The sequence below is a fragment of the Sparus aurata genome, chromosome 1 (assembly GCF_900880675.1).
Source record: "Sparus aurata chromosome 1, fSpaAur1.1, whole genome shotgun sequence".
Classification (NCBI taxonomy): domain Eukaryota; kingdom Metazoa; phylum Chordata; class Actinopteri; order Spariformes; family Sparidae; genus Sparus; species Sparus aurata.
The window spans coordinates 17,418,050-17,435,006 of record NC_044187.1 but is presented as its reverse complement, the minus strand read 5'-3'; the positions used below and the strand labels follow the sequence as shown (position 1 = coordinate 17,435,006).

The window sequence follows — 16,957 nt, the reverse complement described above, 5'->3', positions numbered from 1 at the left end:
TAATTAAGCAGTGTTCAACTTTTATTTGATGACTTGATTGATCATGTGAAGTTGTGAATGGCTTCCCTGCTTTTTTGAATCTCCATCAGCTATTGCAAAAAAAACATTATAATGACACCAGGATTGCCACAGTCAGCATATTGAACACGTTGTGTCTGTTTACATAAATGACATTGACAGCAACTATTGACTCACGAGGGTCTGGAGGGTTGTCCAATTATAGATATTTCATTGTTTTGTTGGGGACTGAGCCTAAACTCTGTTGAATTTCATCAATCTATGGTATTATTAAAGTTAGGGAAAGGTCATAGTGATGGTAAAGTAGGGTTAAGTTATGTATAGTGTTTGAAACTGAAACAGCCGTTAAAGATAAGATAAAGAATATGAGGAACAAAGTGTTGACCATGAATCTTAATGCCCAGGGTTTGCGTATGTCTGCAGATGATTGTTGCCTTTAATTCCCACTTTCTCCCTTCCCTCCTCTCACCTAATCTTCAAAAAATAAACCTTAAGAAAATTCCTGAGGTGCAGAGTCATCCAATATCGACGTAAGGGCTCCGGTTAAACTGTAATCTCTGTAATAACTGCCAAATCCAGAGACAACGTAAGCCAACTTGAATCTTTACATGCCGAGCTTAGACAGGTTAAATTCCCCCTCTGGTGTCTAGGACTGAATAAAACAGACTAAACTGCCTCTTTTAATTAAGGAGGTGTCAAACGTTCCTACCTGAGAGGCAAAGGTTAATCAGTAGCTGCCAGGCAGCCTTACCAAGGAGAATGTGAATATGTTCAAGTTCTCTGTTCTGTTGTTTTACTTCTTAATCCTTTCAAATTTGCTCTTTGAATAGTTTAATTTAGCGTTTGTCTTTGTGCGTGTGTGTGCTTGTGTGTGTGTGTGTGGTCTAATGTCTAGTAAAAAGTTATATTCAATAATAATTATGGAGAAATCTGTTGTATCAGAGGAATTAAGTGGAAGTTTAAATTGAAACACTCAGGTAAAAGTACCCCAGATTAGTACTTCAGGGAGTACTTGATGGGCATGAATGGATAACTAATTGTAATACTCAATGTGCTTGTTATTGTCAGCAATCCCATGAAAAGACCAAAACCAACAATATGTTAATCCCACAAAAAAAAAACCTTCTCTGCAGCCAAGCCTGAAATATCTTGCTCCCGTGTGACGTACAGTGGAGGTCCTTGTTGGCCGAACACACAAAACCATCCACACTGTAGTTTATATTCAGTCAAATCCTCATAAACCCTCCTGCTGTTGTAAATACTCAGTAGAGAATCAAATGTGCATTAAGCCACAGCTGAAAACAGTCCCTGACCAATGTAGCCTAAACAAAAATAAATGAAAAAAAAAACTGCTTTACTTCTCGTCTACATGTCTTTTACATTAGCTAACGTATGAATCTTCTTGATGATTGTCTGCGCTGATACTGTTCAATACAGCTAAGACCCCCTGGCTCCGAATCCCACGGAGAAATATCTCCTCCGGGAAATCAGCCTAATAAGTGGCATTCCCCGGGATAAATGACATGCACTCAATCACTTCACTGCACCCGGTCTACCAAGACAATTCCATTGGCTATCACAGCCGAGTTCATTACAACACAGAGAATGAGACATTAATATTTATACTATGTGGAGTGTGAAAGCAAAGGATATAAAGGATCAGACCTGGTATTTGGAAGAGAGGGAAACTGTGCGTGTGTTATATATATATATATGTATATATTTTATATATATATATATATATAATATATATATATTTTTTATGAGACTTTGGGGCATTTTCCTGCCATCTTTGTGGCAATTAAACTTGTCATTTTTAGCATTTGGAAGAGAGAATTACCTGGTTTTGGTATCTTGACAGTTGCCAAGCAAGATACCAAAACCAGGTAATTTTTGCATTGAGCAAGATGGCTATTAAGCAAATGACCACTGATGAACACAATTTTGCTCGCTTCCCATTTCAATTGGCAAAAACTAGGTAATTTCCACGGTTACCATTGTGGAATTTTGCATCAATCATTGTGGCCCAACAATTGAGTCATCTCAGCGTTTCTTTGTAAAACGGCTGCCAAGGGAGCGGACAATGTTTAAGACAACAGACAAAACCAGGGAATTTTAGCCACCATTAGGGCATTTTACAGCCATCTTGACGGCAATAAAACTCAGAATTTTTTACGACCATCAGAGATTTAGCATCTTTTTGTCGGCACCAAAACCGTTTTTTTAACAAGACGTCATTTTTCACAAGTAATTTGACACAACTAGGTGTTTTAGTCCAAAACTGAATCTTTTCCGAACCCTTACCGTGTGGTTTTATGACAGAACCTTATCAGATAATAAGCACAGCACTGACACCCCAAAAAATAACAACTGAAATGTGAAGCTGAAATCTAGAGAGATAGAAACATAGAGTATCAGTGGTATCCAAGATGGTGCAATGCCTACATCTATTCTGACAACTGGGGTGGGATGAAATCTCGCAACACAGTATTCAGTTAATACTACAGCACTCCCAGCACTTGTTTTAGATTCAGGAAATATCTTGGTCTAATTTCACTATGGAAAAAGTCCACAGTGACTTGGGACACAACATGCTTATTAGACTGTTTATAAAAAACAAAACCACAGTGCTGCAGTGATAACAGACACAAGCTTTGGTCTTTAAAGTCAAAATCCTGCTCTTAGTAGTGTACATCCACCACTCACCTCAACCACCTACCTGCAATTCTAACGGGACATAAATGGTTCCAGCTTCTCCAATGTGAAGATATGCAGCCTTTCTTAATTTTATATCACGGTCAATCAGTTATTTTAAGGTTTGGGATTCGTTTCACACACTTTTTACCCGCAATCGATAATGGGAAGACTTCTCAACATCACAAACAATTATGATAATCTTTGTTAATCGCAGTCCAACCATAAAACCAGATGTACTTTTAATGTGTGAGATTTAAAAGACTCATAACACACCTGGACATCCTCAGTAATTTTTACCGTTGCCTCTTCTATATAGTGGAAAGAGAGAACTCAACACAAACAGATTTCGTCACAATGGGCACATACGAGTGACTCAGGATGTGATGCACACCTGTTATCACAAATTGGTTGCTTTTCTTCTCGGTTTGGCTTATCAGTGATAGATTACTGCATTAGAGCGTGTTAGTGGCGTGTGCCACCTGTAGTTACCAGTGCTAGGAGACGAACACCAAAGATAATCAATAGCATCAGGTTCGGCTGCTTATTTAGAGGAGAGCGTTTCTTTTTTGTTCTCGCTGGCGTCTGGCTTTCTGTTTTCGGTGATGTATGTGTACAGGTAATTACTGACAGGTGAGGAAGATTTGTGAGCTTGTAGGCGTGAAAATGTTTTCTATACATCCTTTCTGTGCAAAAACAAATCAAATATGGTCAGTGATGTGAAGCCAAGTGCCACACACACACACACACATACACACACACACACACACACACACACACACACAAAAACAAACAAACGCATCTGATTTTCCTTGAAAGCCTCTGTCTTCAAGCCGAAACACTTTTCAGTTTAAGTCAGCTCTTTTCTTCTCATTGCTTTGAGCAGTTTAGCTCAAAACCAGACAGGTATACAAACCCTGTGATTTTCCCAACTGCAGTTGTCATTTTTTGTTTTCTCATAATGAATGTATTCTGAATTATTTATTTCAGCTATAACACACACTCACCTTTAGATTCAGCTGAGGAGAAAACGCCTCAACACTTTGAAATAGAGTCATTTTCACTGCTGCAGTGCTGTAAACGTTGAATGAGCTCATTGACTTTAAAGAAGTTTTGTAGCCATCTTCTTGGTGGTAAAGGTCACACATATCACTGTAGTGCCTTTTTCTTTCTTCGCTGCTGACATTTGCTCACTGTGGCTTCTCTATATGAGGTACATTTTTTTCATTCATAAACATTTTTCAAAAACCTGTCTTGCTTACTTTCAGATAATCCAATTCATAAAGTCCTCATGTAGCACTGAACATGTGCTATGAAAACAAATTGCCTTGCAGAAACCTTTTCCTCTGCTTTAATCACCCTTATTACCAGTGATTGGTAACCTTTAGTTCAGACAGCGCTTCATTTTATTACACTGCAGAGCTACTGTATGTCATGTGATTACCTTTAAATTCTTGCTATTTACTATCCTCGTGTGGACACCAGTGTATACTGCAAGCTTAGGAAGGTTATTGTGCACAGTCTAGTCATGAAAATCACAATAAATAGGACATCTGAAGCCAATATTTTATTTGGATTGAATATCAATATTGTCATTGGCAATATTTGTCCACTGAAATACTGTCTTTAATTTTATAATATATACAATGGCAATACCTTTTAAAGACCAGTTCAAGTGGTATCCAGTTTCTAGTGTTTGTTTGTTTTTTTGCAGTTTTTTATTCATCTGTCAGTCATTTAAAGGATTAATTCAACTAAAAGTGAGAATTCAGTCATTATCTACCCACCCGTGTGCCGATGGAACGTCAGGTGATGTATCATCTACATGTATCTACATACAGTTGGGCCCATGTAATCCAAGGCTCCAAGGCTCAGGAAACCCAGAGATCCAAAATTGATTTTAAAAGACAATATTTACATGAACGCTGTTTTGCTGTGAAGTTCCAGGAATGTTTTGTGGACTATGAAACATCACCTGACTTTCTATTGGTGTCAGTGTGAGTAGATTACAACTAAATTTTAATAATTGCTGGTTGAACTTTTCCCTTAAGAACCAAGTCCAATAAGAAAAGAAAGAGATCCTATTGTAACTAATTAGACAATAAGTGCTCATGGTAATACATAAACTATGGGTTTATTTTTTATCTTCCTCTGTAGTCTCGTCTTTTTTCTCCTCTTCTTGTGCCTCTTCACCCTTTCCTTCTTCATCCTTCGCCTCCTCATCTTTTTCCTCTTCCTTTTCCTCCTCATCTCCTTTCCCTTCTTCCCTCTTCTCCCCCTCCGCCTCTTTCTCTTCCTTCTTCATTTCTCCTTCCTCTTCATCCTCGTCTTCTACCTCCTCTCCCGTCTGGCGCTCCAGATCAGCAATGCGACACCTGAGAGTCTTGTCAGTCACTTTGTATTTTCCCAGAATTTTCTTCAGCTTGCTCTGCATAAGCTCCATCGTGCTGTACAATCTATTGACTTTCTCCTCCAGCTCCTTGGCCTCAGGCATGATGTTTGCTGGGTCCAAGTCTATCAGCCCATCTTTCATCAGGATCTGCCTGCCTTTATCCTCTAGCATCCCCTTGGCATCTGGATACTCTAAAAGTGACTCCATCAGGTCGTCCTTGGACAGGCAGAAGAGGTCTGAGTATCCAATGCTGCGGATGTTGGCTGTTCGCCGGTTGCCTGCTTTGCTGCCTTTAATATTCAGGATACTGATCTCACCAAAATAGCTTCCGCTCCCCAGCACGACAAACTGGGTGACACCATCATCAGCAACAACCGCAAGTTTTCCATCTTTGATGATGTACATCTCACGGCCAATGTCGCCCTTCTTGCAGATATAGTCTCCGGGACTGAACACCTGTGGACGTAGCTTCAGCACCAGCTCAATCAGCAGGCCTGCCTCACAGTCTGCAAAAATACGAACTTTCTTCAGCGTGTCCATGTGGACTTGGATGGCGATTTCAGCCTTCAGCTTGTCTGGCAGATACCTCAGCACTTCTCTCTCATCCTGTGCCTTGCCATTATTCCACAGATAGTCAAACCACTTGATTACCCGCAACTCAAGATCCTTGCTGACCTTTCGGACCTATAATGAAAGGAAAAAGAGTTTAGGGTAAGACACATGCATGCTGATTCTTGTTCAAGCTGTTTGAATGGAAGTAAGAGAGGAATTTACCTGCATGTACTGCTTAATGTTGTCAATCCGAGACTGAAACTGAGCTTGTGCAGCATTCATATTGGAGATCATGGTGGCGATATTTCCAACAATGGTGGCAAAGACCAAGACCCCGACTAAGAAGTCAACAACGTGGAAGAAAAACTCTGAGTCCAGGGCTGGTGGTGGAGTTTCTCCAATGGTAGTCAGAGTCAGTGTGGACCAGTAGAGGCTGAAGGAATACTTCCTCATGGGCTCCCCGAACGCGGGCTCATCAGGGTCATCCAGAGCCGGGTAAACCCAATCATCTGCGCCAAATCCAATGTATTTGGAGAAAGAAAAGAAGAAGCAAGCGTTCCAGTGGATGATAATGAGGATGTACATGATCAAGTTTCCGATGCGGAAGATGTTGGGGTAGTTGGTTTTAGTCTCGGTCCTCGTGAAGAACTCCATCAAGCGGCCGATTCTCAGCAGCTTGTTGAGGCGGATCTCTGGATAGTCAAGGCCGTAGTACAAATACAAGATGTCAGTGGGTAGCATGGAGACAAAGTCGAGACGAAACTGGAAGCTGGACACGTAGCGATCCCTGAGCAGCTTCTCGTCTTTCACCATCAGGCCTTGTTCAAGGTAACCTGCATTCAAACGAGTACAGAGTTTAGAGAGAAAGGTTGATCGTCACTGCTATAATAACCCCTTGAATACACGCAGATGATCACCATTCAAACTAAAATGTCATGTTTTGCACATCTTCAGAATTTAGATCAATTTGTAAAGATTGGTTCTCCTCTTACTGTTGGTCAGTGTCCTACAAAAAATGCATTATGATTATGATTCACTTCTGTAAAACAAAGAAACTTTTTTTTTTTTATCAGCACTGTAGAAGAAGAAACATTATTTGTCGGTGATTTTTTACATTCAACATGCAAACACACCTGAAACTTGTCCTTTGCATTTAACCTATCACAAGCTGCACATTCTAAGTATAAACACACATGTCAGGCGTCCGGGGAGCACACAGGGGTTTCGGTGCCTTGCTCAAGGCACCTCGGCAGTAACCCCGGAAGTGAACTGGCACCTCTTCCGGTCCCAAAGCCAAGTCTCTAACGACTGAGCTACTGCCGCCCCTGAGCTACTGCTGCCCTGTAAAAAGATGTGTTGGAAGGGCTTTAAGAATAGGTCCACATTATTTTATATCTACTCTACACACGATACCGCGAGCCCAAACGTACACTGAAGCATTTCTCATTCTCTGTAATCATTCTCCTCCTCCGTACTGTCTGTATAAAAATGTTAAAAACTGCGCTGGGGGATTGTGTTGGGGGAGGCAATCCTAAATTGTAGTTACTGGATTTGCAAGTTCAGGTGAAGCTAATAAATAACACTTGAGCAGTCTAAATAAATTAGGTGCTTATCTTGCAGTTTCAGTCTTTTAGGAGAAAAGTGTCTCTTTGTGTTTTGTCTTTCCTCGTAACGCAGCAGTGGAGGAACAGAAAAAAACAGACAGGAATAATTGTGCCTAAAACTCTCTAGCTAGGAAATACTCAAGCATAATACTGAAGCCTCATGCTGGTTTCACCAGAGGTTTAGAAAGCATTCTTTTCACAGACTGCGGATTTTATTTCCCAACCGCTTAAGTCGAAATCACATCAGGGACCTTGTAATGAACTGCTGCTTTTGATGATGTCTTCATGGGGGGATGAACACGGAAAATGTGACTTATTTATTTTGCATACATCTTAAAGCTTCTCTGCAGGCCCTGGATCAACGTTTTTTTATTTTTACCTGTTCTGGTCCTGAAGAACATATCGGCCAGGTAGATTAGGTCTGAGCTGTAGTCCAGAATAACCCAGTAAATGAGGAAGTTATGCTGCAGTTCCTCAAAGCAAGCCCTGGAGAAGGAGACGAACAGCCATGAGTGTGTTTTGTAAAAGAGCAGCTGTTTATTATGCTTACGTAGCAGGTTTTGTGAGACGTGAGGCATCTATGGATGTTGAGGCTCATGCATGTATGTAAACAGGTGTGTGAGCACGAGAGACGAGAAGAGAAGAGCTCCCAGCACACTGACTTTTTATTTGCATGAAAAATAATGTGTTTGCCTCTTGTGTCTTAATCAAAATTTTGCCAGCAGCTTTTGAAAGACCAATTTCTCTGCACAGTTTCAGACTGCTGCTTAAATTGCAACCATTTGTAACAGTGTCATATAAAATAGGATATGAATGACACTTAATGGTGCTGAAGGGAGTGAAATGAACATTTGACCAGCAGGAAAAATGTTTGGCTGAAAAAGAATCAGTGGTTTTGTAGAAGTCACCTGGCTATGATCATGGTCCAGTTGTACATGACTGGTATTGTGATGATGAACAGCCAGTTGTAATACAAACTCCCAGCAGGATTAATGACAAATAACTCTTTGGGCCTATGAAAACAGAGAAAAGAAAATGGAAAGGACACATCAGAGGGAGAATTCGAAAAGGTGCATTGAGGAAGTTTCTTGGAGTGATGCTCTTACTTATTTTTTTCTTTCTCTTCTTTTTCCTTCTTCTCCTTTTCTTCCTTCTCCTTCTTCTCCTTCTCTTCCTTTTCCTTCTTTTCCTTTTCTTCCTTTTCCTTCTCCTCCTTTTCCCTCTGCTCCTGCTCCTTCTTCCTGTAACGTGCAGTGAGAACACCAAGCATTAAATATTCTATCGAGCAATGTTAATAAAACGGTTTTGTAATATATCAGAATTACTCTTTCTTCTCCTTCTTCTTCTGTTCTTTCCTCTCCTTTTTCTTTTTTTCCTTTTCCTCCCTGGAAAAAAAGATTCATTAACACATTTAATGATTTTGTGCCATACATCATAATAGGAACTGTGTTTTACAAGGGCTACACTTATCTCCTCAGAGTTACAGCCATACTCACTCTTCATTGTTATTGCTGTTATTCACATTGAACAGATGATGAGGAGTTGATTGCGGTGCCCCTCTAAAAGAAAGACAATGTGTTACATATAAAACTAATTAAGTCCTCTCCGTAGTGCATTGTAAGCTCTCTGTTTGAGAGTTTTGCTCACAGGTCGTCCTCGCTGAGCTCTTCACTGTCCGTGGCGAGTTGTGGTGCATTGTGAGGTGGCACAGCGAGGTGGAGCGGGGTGGCTGAAGTGGTCATGGCAGCAGTTTACCCTGCAACGAGATAAGAAAAAAATGTTTCTCTGAAGAGAGCTACAAGGAAAACAGTGCATCCAACCACTCTGAAGCCAATACAGAAAAACTTATTTTATGCCATGTTACTCTTTTAATCCACCCCACACCTTCTGTCCGTATAGTCCTTGGTCATAAACTGTATTTTAAATACTGCAAAACAGTTAAAATAATCAGCTGTGTGAAAAGAAGCAGAAGCTGAAGACTTATTAATGCCCCCTGTACAATATCAAGAGAACCAGAAACCATAAGTGAATTCATTCTAAGTTGTGATCACTGCATTAGTACGTTGGCAATCTGTAAGGTTCACAGTTCTGCAGCAGATGAATGGAGAAAAACTGTAGTACGTGTTCAGCTCTCACTCTATTATTTTGGTCATCACTTACAATTTTCCCACAACATGTGCACATAGAAATGAATAAACAAATTAAAAACAAAGACAACACAAAACATTATATTGACCGAAAAGGTGTAAGAATAAAGTTTAAGCTTTTGTTACAGACCCCTTTAACACATCATAAGCAGCTCATATCTTAGTAGGCTAAACCTGAACAAAACTCTTCAGACACAAAATATTTGCATACCACCTTTTTTTAAAACACTTTTTGCAAAGTTAACTACACGATCTTAATTCCTTGCTAAGACTATTCCACAAGCTCACCTCTTTAAGAGATATTCATCGATTCTTTTGTATGGCTGACCCTTGCTTTTTTAAAACAGACCTATTCCCTTTTTATTGAACAACATCACAAAATTGTAACACATGTAAGTTAATAAATTATGCATTATAATCTGATCGATTAACAATTCTTATAGATTTTTTTTCCGCAGCATGTAAATTGGATTAGTTCTGAATTTGTTTGTTTCTTAAGTAATGTATGGGATCCGAGAGTACAGTACAGTTTAAATGTGTCCCTCTGTATGGTCGCAAAAACAGCTTATGCTACAGTTTCCACATTGTAATGGTGATGATGCATACATTTCATGTAACTTACCTTTTCTGCTTGTTATTGTAACGTGAAGTCCATTTTTCTTAAATCCTTTTGTAGTTTTATTAAAATCAGAAAAAAACTGGCCACTCACAGCAGCAGCAGATTTATAGCACCAATCATCAGATGCTAATCAAAAAAATATCAAAATGTAGCTACACAAGTGTCACCCATAAGCATTGAGTCTAACTAACTGTGTCATAGAGTCTCAGTGACCCTGATAAGGATTTGTGGATTAGAGTTGGCTGAGAAGAGGAGAGGCAAAGTCACTCATCCTCAATATTTGTCCACTCTGGTGGGAGATGAGATACGCTGAAGTGAAGTTTGGACAACCCTCAGTGACCCGTTAGTGATGGTCCAGGACACAGAAAAACATTTTGTGTTGGCGCCTTTTTTTTTTTTCTTTATCTGCAACAGACTGTAATTTTCCTGACCATTTGCGGAACAGCAGAGGATTTAGTCTCACACAAACACACACACATACACACACACTGGTCGCTCCTGCTCAGTCAGCACTCTCAGCTCTGATCCTATTATATTGTGCCGGCCGGGGTATTACAGATTTCAGATCAGTCGGATCAGGCTCCTTTCTCTTGAATGAGAATCGTGAGAGTGAAATTAAATCTGAACCTCTGTCAGTTGAGTGGAGCAGGGGGATCCTCCTGCCCCTGTGTGCTGCAGGCGTCCTGTGGTTCACTGGCACTCCCTGTTGGCTTAAGTGGTGTCTGCAGTCTTCTGACAAGATTTCCCAGGACTTCCTCTAACATTTGCACAGTGGATAGGGGATATGCTGTCTGTTATTAAGATGGAGATGATGCGGTACACTCTGATATGGCAACCTTTTCTCAGTTGTCTTGATGCGACAGGCTTCAATAACTTTACACCTGAGAAACGTCTTTGCATGTACAGTATGTAACGAGTGTGTAATGTTGAATGTAAATTGTGCATTGTTGTATTCATATATTTCTGCTGTCCTCCTGTGCTTGTTTTTTATTTGTAAATCTACTAGTCAAAATGTATCTTCGATGACTATTTTTTTTATGCCCAACCAAACTAAATAAACAAACTGTCCGTTTCCATGGCTAAATAAACACACTTACCTTAAACAGCAACAAGATTTCATACTGTTCTGGCGGACCCTGCCACCTTTTTCTAGGTGTTTTGGGGACCTTATGACCTCATTTATGTTGTAACAGTAAAATCCTGCAAATTTCTTCCCTCAAACTATTAACAAATTTGGGCTGCTATAGCTCAGGAGGTAGAGCAAGGTGGCGTGATGGTCAGATCAGAAGGTCACTGGTTCTAATCCCTGGCTGCCCCAGCTGCATGTCAAAAAAATAATGCACTACCAGCAAATGTATGTCTCAGATAGTGTGCCTTTATTTTTTTCATTACACAGCAGACATTTTGACATGTGACATAAGAAAAACACAGGTGTCCACTGTCACATACATGGAATTGTCAATGTTGAGTCAAAACAGCCCAGAACATGAGCTGATAACATCATTTCACCCGAAAGTGTCTGAAAAGAAACGGGAAAAAGCGGTGGATGCATTATTTGGCAGTACGAAGATTTTTCTCTAATAAGTAACTTAACACTTAATACAAGGTGTCACACTGTTCCACTATATCACTTTTTGGGAAATTATGTCTCATCAGTCAAAACTGAATTTCACGCATAGAACCGCAAATTAAAGACAGAAAGAAGATAAAGGTTAAAAAGGCTAAACCTTTTTCAGTTTCCATTGTAAATTAAATTGTCCAATTGTAAACTAAAAACACACTTTTTACTTCTGCTGCTTGAAGTAACTACATGAAAATTTAAGTTTTTGTTGATTCTAGTGACCCCTTTTTGACAAAAACGGTACGACCGGCAGCACCTGCTGTCTTAAAAATCTTTGCTAGATTTGATTTTGAAGCGAGTGACAGAAAGACCACAGGACGGAACACAATGAGGTAATGTATTTATATGTGATTTGATATATGTGATCGGACCTGAGCACAGGCACATTAATAATAACTGAAAATACCAATCTTATCTCTGATGATCGTTTGCTGTTACAAACATTTATAATCATCAGAAGAAAACTTAAAAAATCCTTGTTGTCAGCAGTACAGTTTTTTTTTTCACATTTTTACAATTTCTCTATTCAATATGCCACAGCTTCTTCTTTTTTTTTTTTTTTTTTATCATTTTGTGCTGCAGATTCATCACTGTTAGCAGCTATTGTGCTAACTGCTAACACAGGAGCCTTAGGCTGGCAATAAGAGGAATATCTACAGTGGAGCAGGATCTGCTGCTGCAGCATCAGCTGTAACGGCATCAACAGCAGCAGGGACATCGGCTGCAGCAGGGGCGACATCAACAGGGGCGATGTCAACTGGGACCACATCGACGGGAACCACGTCAATGGGAACCATGTCAACGGGAGCCACATCGACAAGGACCACATCCACAGGAGGCACATCCACAGCAGCAGCAGCATCAACTGGCACAGCATCCACAGGGACATCAACCACAGCCGGCTCGACAGCTGCCACAGGCTCCGCTGCCGGCTCTGCTGGTGCCGGTGCCGCTTCGACCACAGCTGGTTCAGCCTCAGCGACCTCCGCCTCCTCGACCTCCTCTACTTCGTCAGAGTTGAGGGGGGCAGCACCAGCAGCTTTGGGGGCAGCGTTGCCCTCCTGCGCCAAGCAGATGGAAAGACAATGACTTAGATTTGTCTTGCATAAATTACAGGTACATTTGGTTATCCACTGAAACAAAAAGAAGTGACACTAACTACTGTATAATATAAGTGTGTTTTTGGAGATTACACACATTTAACAGAAAGTCTAAACACTGGAAAGATTTAGTTTGGGGCCCTCTCCGCATGTATGCAGGTTTTCTTTCTCATGTTAAAGGTCACATCATGCAAACAAAAAGGGAAACAAGAACAGGTGTAAATAAACAGTTACTGATGGTTAAATTCCAATTAGATCCTTTAGATCTTAGGTCATGGTCACTGTTGTGGCCTACTGCTTTGATGGAAATGATCAACACAAGAGATGATTCTTTGTTTTTTTAACTGTTGGATTTAATATCTTTAAGTTTTTTTGTGCTGCAACAAAATCACTGCAGCTATTTTTAAAGCAAAGCCCTGAACAGAAACTAAGTGCAGATGACGTGTTTCCTTTTATGAATATGTGAGTACTACTTTGCTGCCTGTATGATGTTTTTACGCCTTTTTTTTCAACTCAACTTCAATGACATTTTTGCTGTTCATGCAAGACAAATCATATTGTATTGTGTCACCTTCAGCAGGAATAGCTCCGTGCATAGCAGTACATTAGTACATAAACTACTGAACTTTGCATTTTGGAAAAAGATATCGCTCCATACAGGGAGAAATATATTCACAAAGAGAAATCTATCTGTTTATTTTTGTCTCTGTTAGGTGTGAAGTTGTCTGCTCACCTCTGCCTCCTCATCTGACGCATCTCCAGCAACAACAGGAGCTGCAGGGGCGAAATCAGCTGCTGCAGCGTCCACCTGCATAAATAAAGCATTTTTAACTTAAACAGGGGGACTAGTATTGACAGTTTAGATGTTGCAGCGCAGTATGTGTGCTTACCACTGCGGCCGCAGCTGGATCAGCCTAGACAAATTAAAAATGAATGACTTAGTAACACAAAAACTTCAGTTATTATAAGTATAGATTATGTTATAGTCATATGAAATTACAACAAGATAGGATAGAAATATATGATGGCAAAGAAGAAAGAGCAGTTTTTTGTGTGTGACACTGTGATTCATTAGTAACTTGTGAATAAACTCAAAAAAGCAAAACTTTCCCCAGCTATCTCTCAGCTGGTCCACATCAAATCTGGAATCCTAGGAATAATGTTTCAAAATGATTGTTTTTCGGCCATTCGAAATTGCAAATCCGGCGTACCACAAGGTTCCATTCTGGGATCACTTCTCTTTTGCTTATTCATTAACGAGCTACCAGACAGCTCTAAAGAGGTTGGGTGTCAAGTGTTTGCTGATGATGCAATCATTTATATGTTGACAAAGACTCCACAACAAAAAATATGTGACGGTTTTACAGCAAGTGTTGGTCAGAAGGAATTAGAGAAAGTAAATGTGTTCAAATATTTAGGTGTCATCGTGGACCTTAATTAAAATTTGGGGTACATATCAGAAAACTGGCCAAGACCATCAAGACTAAACTGAAGTGCTTTCGATTTATGTAATCTTGTTTAGCTATTAAGGCAGCCCTACTATATGTGCACACTATCATCTTATCACATGTTTACTATTGTGTAACTGACTGGCTACTCTCTTACTGAAGTTACATAAAGCAAAAACAAGTGATCGATGGCCGAGTGGCTCTGACAGAGACGCCATTCACCCATTTACAAGACACTTATTCATCAACATGATTTAGAAGCTGTTATTTTAAGGTTAAAAAGTTACATAATATTGCTTTGGTTAAATAAAACAATGCCTACATGTATCCTCCGAGTCAAATAAACCGATAAATAAATAAATACATAAACTTACAGGAGCATCAGCAGCAGGAAGGAAGGGGTTTCCAACTACACCCTGAAAAAATACAGATTAAGGATTATAATAAATGATTAATGCCAAACTATCTGAATTGTCGAGCAATTGATTTAAATATATATATGTTTATTTTAATTGTTTTGGGTGGAACTACAATAAACCCCCACTACCTGCTGCTGAAACATCCTGTACATCTCCATCCACCTCAGGGCCTCATTAGCATGCGCCGCAACCTGCTGAAGAAATACCAGACATCTCCAGACATGCTCCACAATTAAGTCAATTATCATCTCTCTGTGAGACATCTATCAGATTGTACAGCTGATGACATGACAAAAACATGCTCAGACATGCCATTGAAGGCAGACAGACACAACAACTTCACAGAAAAGAAAAGAAAAGTAAAATGTCCTACCTTTTCCTCGCTTTCACTCCCTGGAACCTGCAAATCAAACAAGAGAAATTACGAAATGGCTTTTTGTATTTTTTCCCTCCAGAAAAAAACTGTTTAAAATCATTAAACTGGATCTGATTGGAGACTTACTGACACATCATGTTTAAGAAACACTTACAGGAGCAGCCAGTGTAGTGACCAGCAGGAACATCATGCACACAAAGAGCTTCATCATGATTGTTCCTACGGAAAATGATGGAATTATATATATATATATGAATGATGATGACGATGATATATGACGATGATATATATATTTTCATTTAATTTCCCTGCAACATAAGAACCATTTTTAAAGCTAAGATGATAACATAGATAACTGGCTACAGGAGCTATAATACCACAGTGCTGAATTGTTTCCATGTGAAAAGTCCATCTCACCTTTTTTTTTCCTCGTGCAGAGAGAAACTGAAGATGTGTCTCCTCGGTTAGGGTAAGCAATCTACTTCATCTCAAACATGGATGGCATTTATATATGGTAACATCCTGTGACAGCCAATCACATCCAGTAAAACACGCAGAGCTATGTGTTTGAAGAAATCTTCAAAAGTAAAAAAAAGAGAGCATGCAGGGTAAGGGCCCCTCTTATCGTTAATTACATGGTTTGGAAGTTTGCTCCACACACATGCTCCTCTCTGTATCGCCCTAACACTGATTTAAGAAGGGGAAAAAAACATGACATGAAGTCGTCATACTGATAAAGTGATAACGACTGAGAGACACCACTTAGATCGACTTCAAAGTATGATGAAGTCGGTTCAGCGCTGTAATAAATGTGAAAAGTGCTCTAAATATTAAGATTAAAATGTTGATAATACTGATAGTGACAGGGAGGAAATGCCACATTTCTTTTCCTGTACTGCATACACAAAAAACGCTTAACATAAATAAGTGATGTTACAGGAGTACATTTATTCAGTACTGTATTTGAGCACCTATATAGGTACCTTTTATTTCATTTTACATTTCACAGCTATAGCTATACATTTTACATAGAAACAACATGTTAAATAAAAACAGTGCATTGTTAAAGATTGCTTTAAAAAGGAGCAGTGTTGTTGAGTTTCTTTGTCACGTTTCAGAAATTTGTTAGCCATTTCCCCAATGAGACATTTGCCCTCTTAACTTCTCAGATGGTTTCATTTATTTGAACAGGCAATATACAACTTTTTGCTTTAATTTATCTTTCTGAAGTAAATAATGATTGAATGGTGCAATGGCTGCAGAAAAATGACTCTGTCTGAGTATAGACCCTTTTCCCTACAAACCTCACTTTCACCATGCTATTCAGGCCCACAGGCTCGATTTTTCCCATATAAATTAAGGACTGAAAAGTTAAAAGTTTTAAAAACTTTAAGATTCATCTACATGTTATTTTTTGAATAAAAATAAGGTACACTGAGGCCAAGAGGAGCCCTGTTCCTTTACCTGCAGATCCACACGGCATCTCGCCTCAAAGGCAAACAGAAAATCCACTGTCGGGTTGAATTATTACCATGTTATGGCAAGTTAATGTACAGCTTCTAGGTGGGAATTTTTTACCTTTAGATAATAGGTCTATGTTGCTTTGAAGGTTTCTGATTCCAAGCTCAAACCAAAAGCATCTGCTTGACAATCCATGAAATTGGGAACAGATTTCTTAATGTTCATTTCCCCAGATTTGTTCTATTTTAACACCATAAGAATATTTCAAGACTCATCTTTGTGTTAATTTCCCGAAACAAAACACAATTTAAGTTTCTTGTTAGAGTGTCTAACTTTGAGTGCCCTCATTACACTTCTCACTGCACCGTTTTCAAGTTAGCAAACACAGAAAAAAAAGAATCTAATATTGTGCCAGGATAAAGGTTTTGAAGGACTAATGAAACAATTGTTATCTCGTGTATAAAAACTCAATAGCTCAGCAGTTTGGAAACAAGAATGTCTGGAAT

General features: G+C 39.4%; 2 protein-coding genes across 5 annotated transcripts; both read right to left on the bottom strand.

Moving 5' to 3' along the window:
- Positions 1 to 4,257: 4,257 nt before the first annotated feature.
- cnga1a (cyclic nucleotide gated channel subunit alpha 1a) lies at positions 4,258 to 10,242 on the bottom strand. The gene is made up of 8 exons (XM_030412601.1): positions 10,030 to 10,242; positions 8,908 to 9,016; positions 8,757 to 8,819; positions 8,367 to 8,645; positions 8,169 to 8,273; positions 7,640 to 7,746; positions 5,879 to 6,489; positions 4,258 to 5,788 (listed from the first exon to the last, which is right to left on the bottom strand). Exons 4-8 carry the CDS (start codon positions 8,528 to 8,530, stop codon positions 4,847 to 4,849), a joined length of 1,929 nt encoding a protein of 642 aa, XP_030268461.1. The 5' UTR covers positions 8,531 to 8,645; positions 8,757 to 8,819; positions 8,908 to 9,016; positions 10,030 to 10,242; the 3' UTR covers positions 4,258 to 4,846.
- A 1,318-nt stretch (positions 10,243 to 11,560) lies between these two features.
- enam (enamelin) lies at positions 11,561 to 15,599 on the bottom strand. Of its 4 annotated transcripts, none has more exons than XM_030392015.1 (8): positions 15,408 to 15,599; positions 15,145 to 15,209; positions 14,988 to 15,014; positions 14,743 to 14,805; positions 14,570 to 14,611; positions 13,638 to 13,661; positions 13,481 to 13,555; positions 11,561 to 12,708 (listed from the first exon to the last, which is right to left on the bottom strand). In XM_030392015.1, the coding sequence occupies exons 2-8, from the start codon at positions 15,199 to 15,201 to the stop codon at positions 12,301 to 12,303; spliced, it is 696 nt and encodes a 231-aa protein (XP_030247875.1). In that variant the 5' UTR covers positions 15,202 to 15,209; positions 15,408 to 15,599; the 3' UTR covers positions 11,561 to 12,300. The 4 variants fall into 4 exon arrangements, with proteins under 4 accessions (XP_030247875.1, XP_030247792.1, XP_030247952.1 ...); XM_030391932.1 differs by having other exon boundaries at positions 14,743 to 14,808; positions 15,408 to 15,596; XM_030392092.1 differs by lacking the exons at positions 14,570 to 14,611; positions 14,743 to 14,805 and having other exon boundaries at positions 15,408 to 15,533.
- Positions 15,600 to 16,957: the final 1,358 nt, after the last annotated feature.

Coding starts and splice junctions, on each gene's coding strand:
- enam (XM_030391932.1), bottom strand. CDS start 15,201: ATGATGAAGCTCTTTGTGTGCATGATGTTCCTGCTGGTCACTACACTG. Junction 15,015..15,144: donor TCACTACACTGGCTGCTCCT/GTAAGTGTTTCT, acceptor TTTGATTTGCAG/GTTCCAGGGAGTGAAAGCGA. Junction 14,612..14,742: donor ACAGGATGTTTCAGCAGCAG/GTAGTGGGGGTT, acceptor GTATTTTTTCAG/GGTGTAGTTGGAAACCCCTT.
- cnga1a (XM_030412601.1), bottom strand. CDS start 8,530: ATGCTTGGTGTTCTCACTGCACGTTACAGGAAGAAGGAGCAGGAGCAG. Junction 8,274..8,366: donor GAAGAGAAAGAAAAAAATAA/GTAAGAGCATCA, acceptor CTGTTTTCATAG/GCCCAAAGAGTTATTTGTCA. Junction 5,789..5,878: donor ACATTAAGCAGTACATGCAG/GTAAATTCCTCT, acceptor CTTTCATTATAG/GTCCGAAAGGTCAGCAAGGA.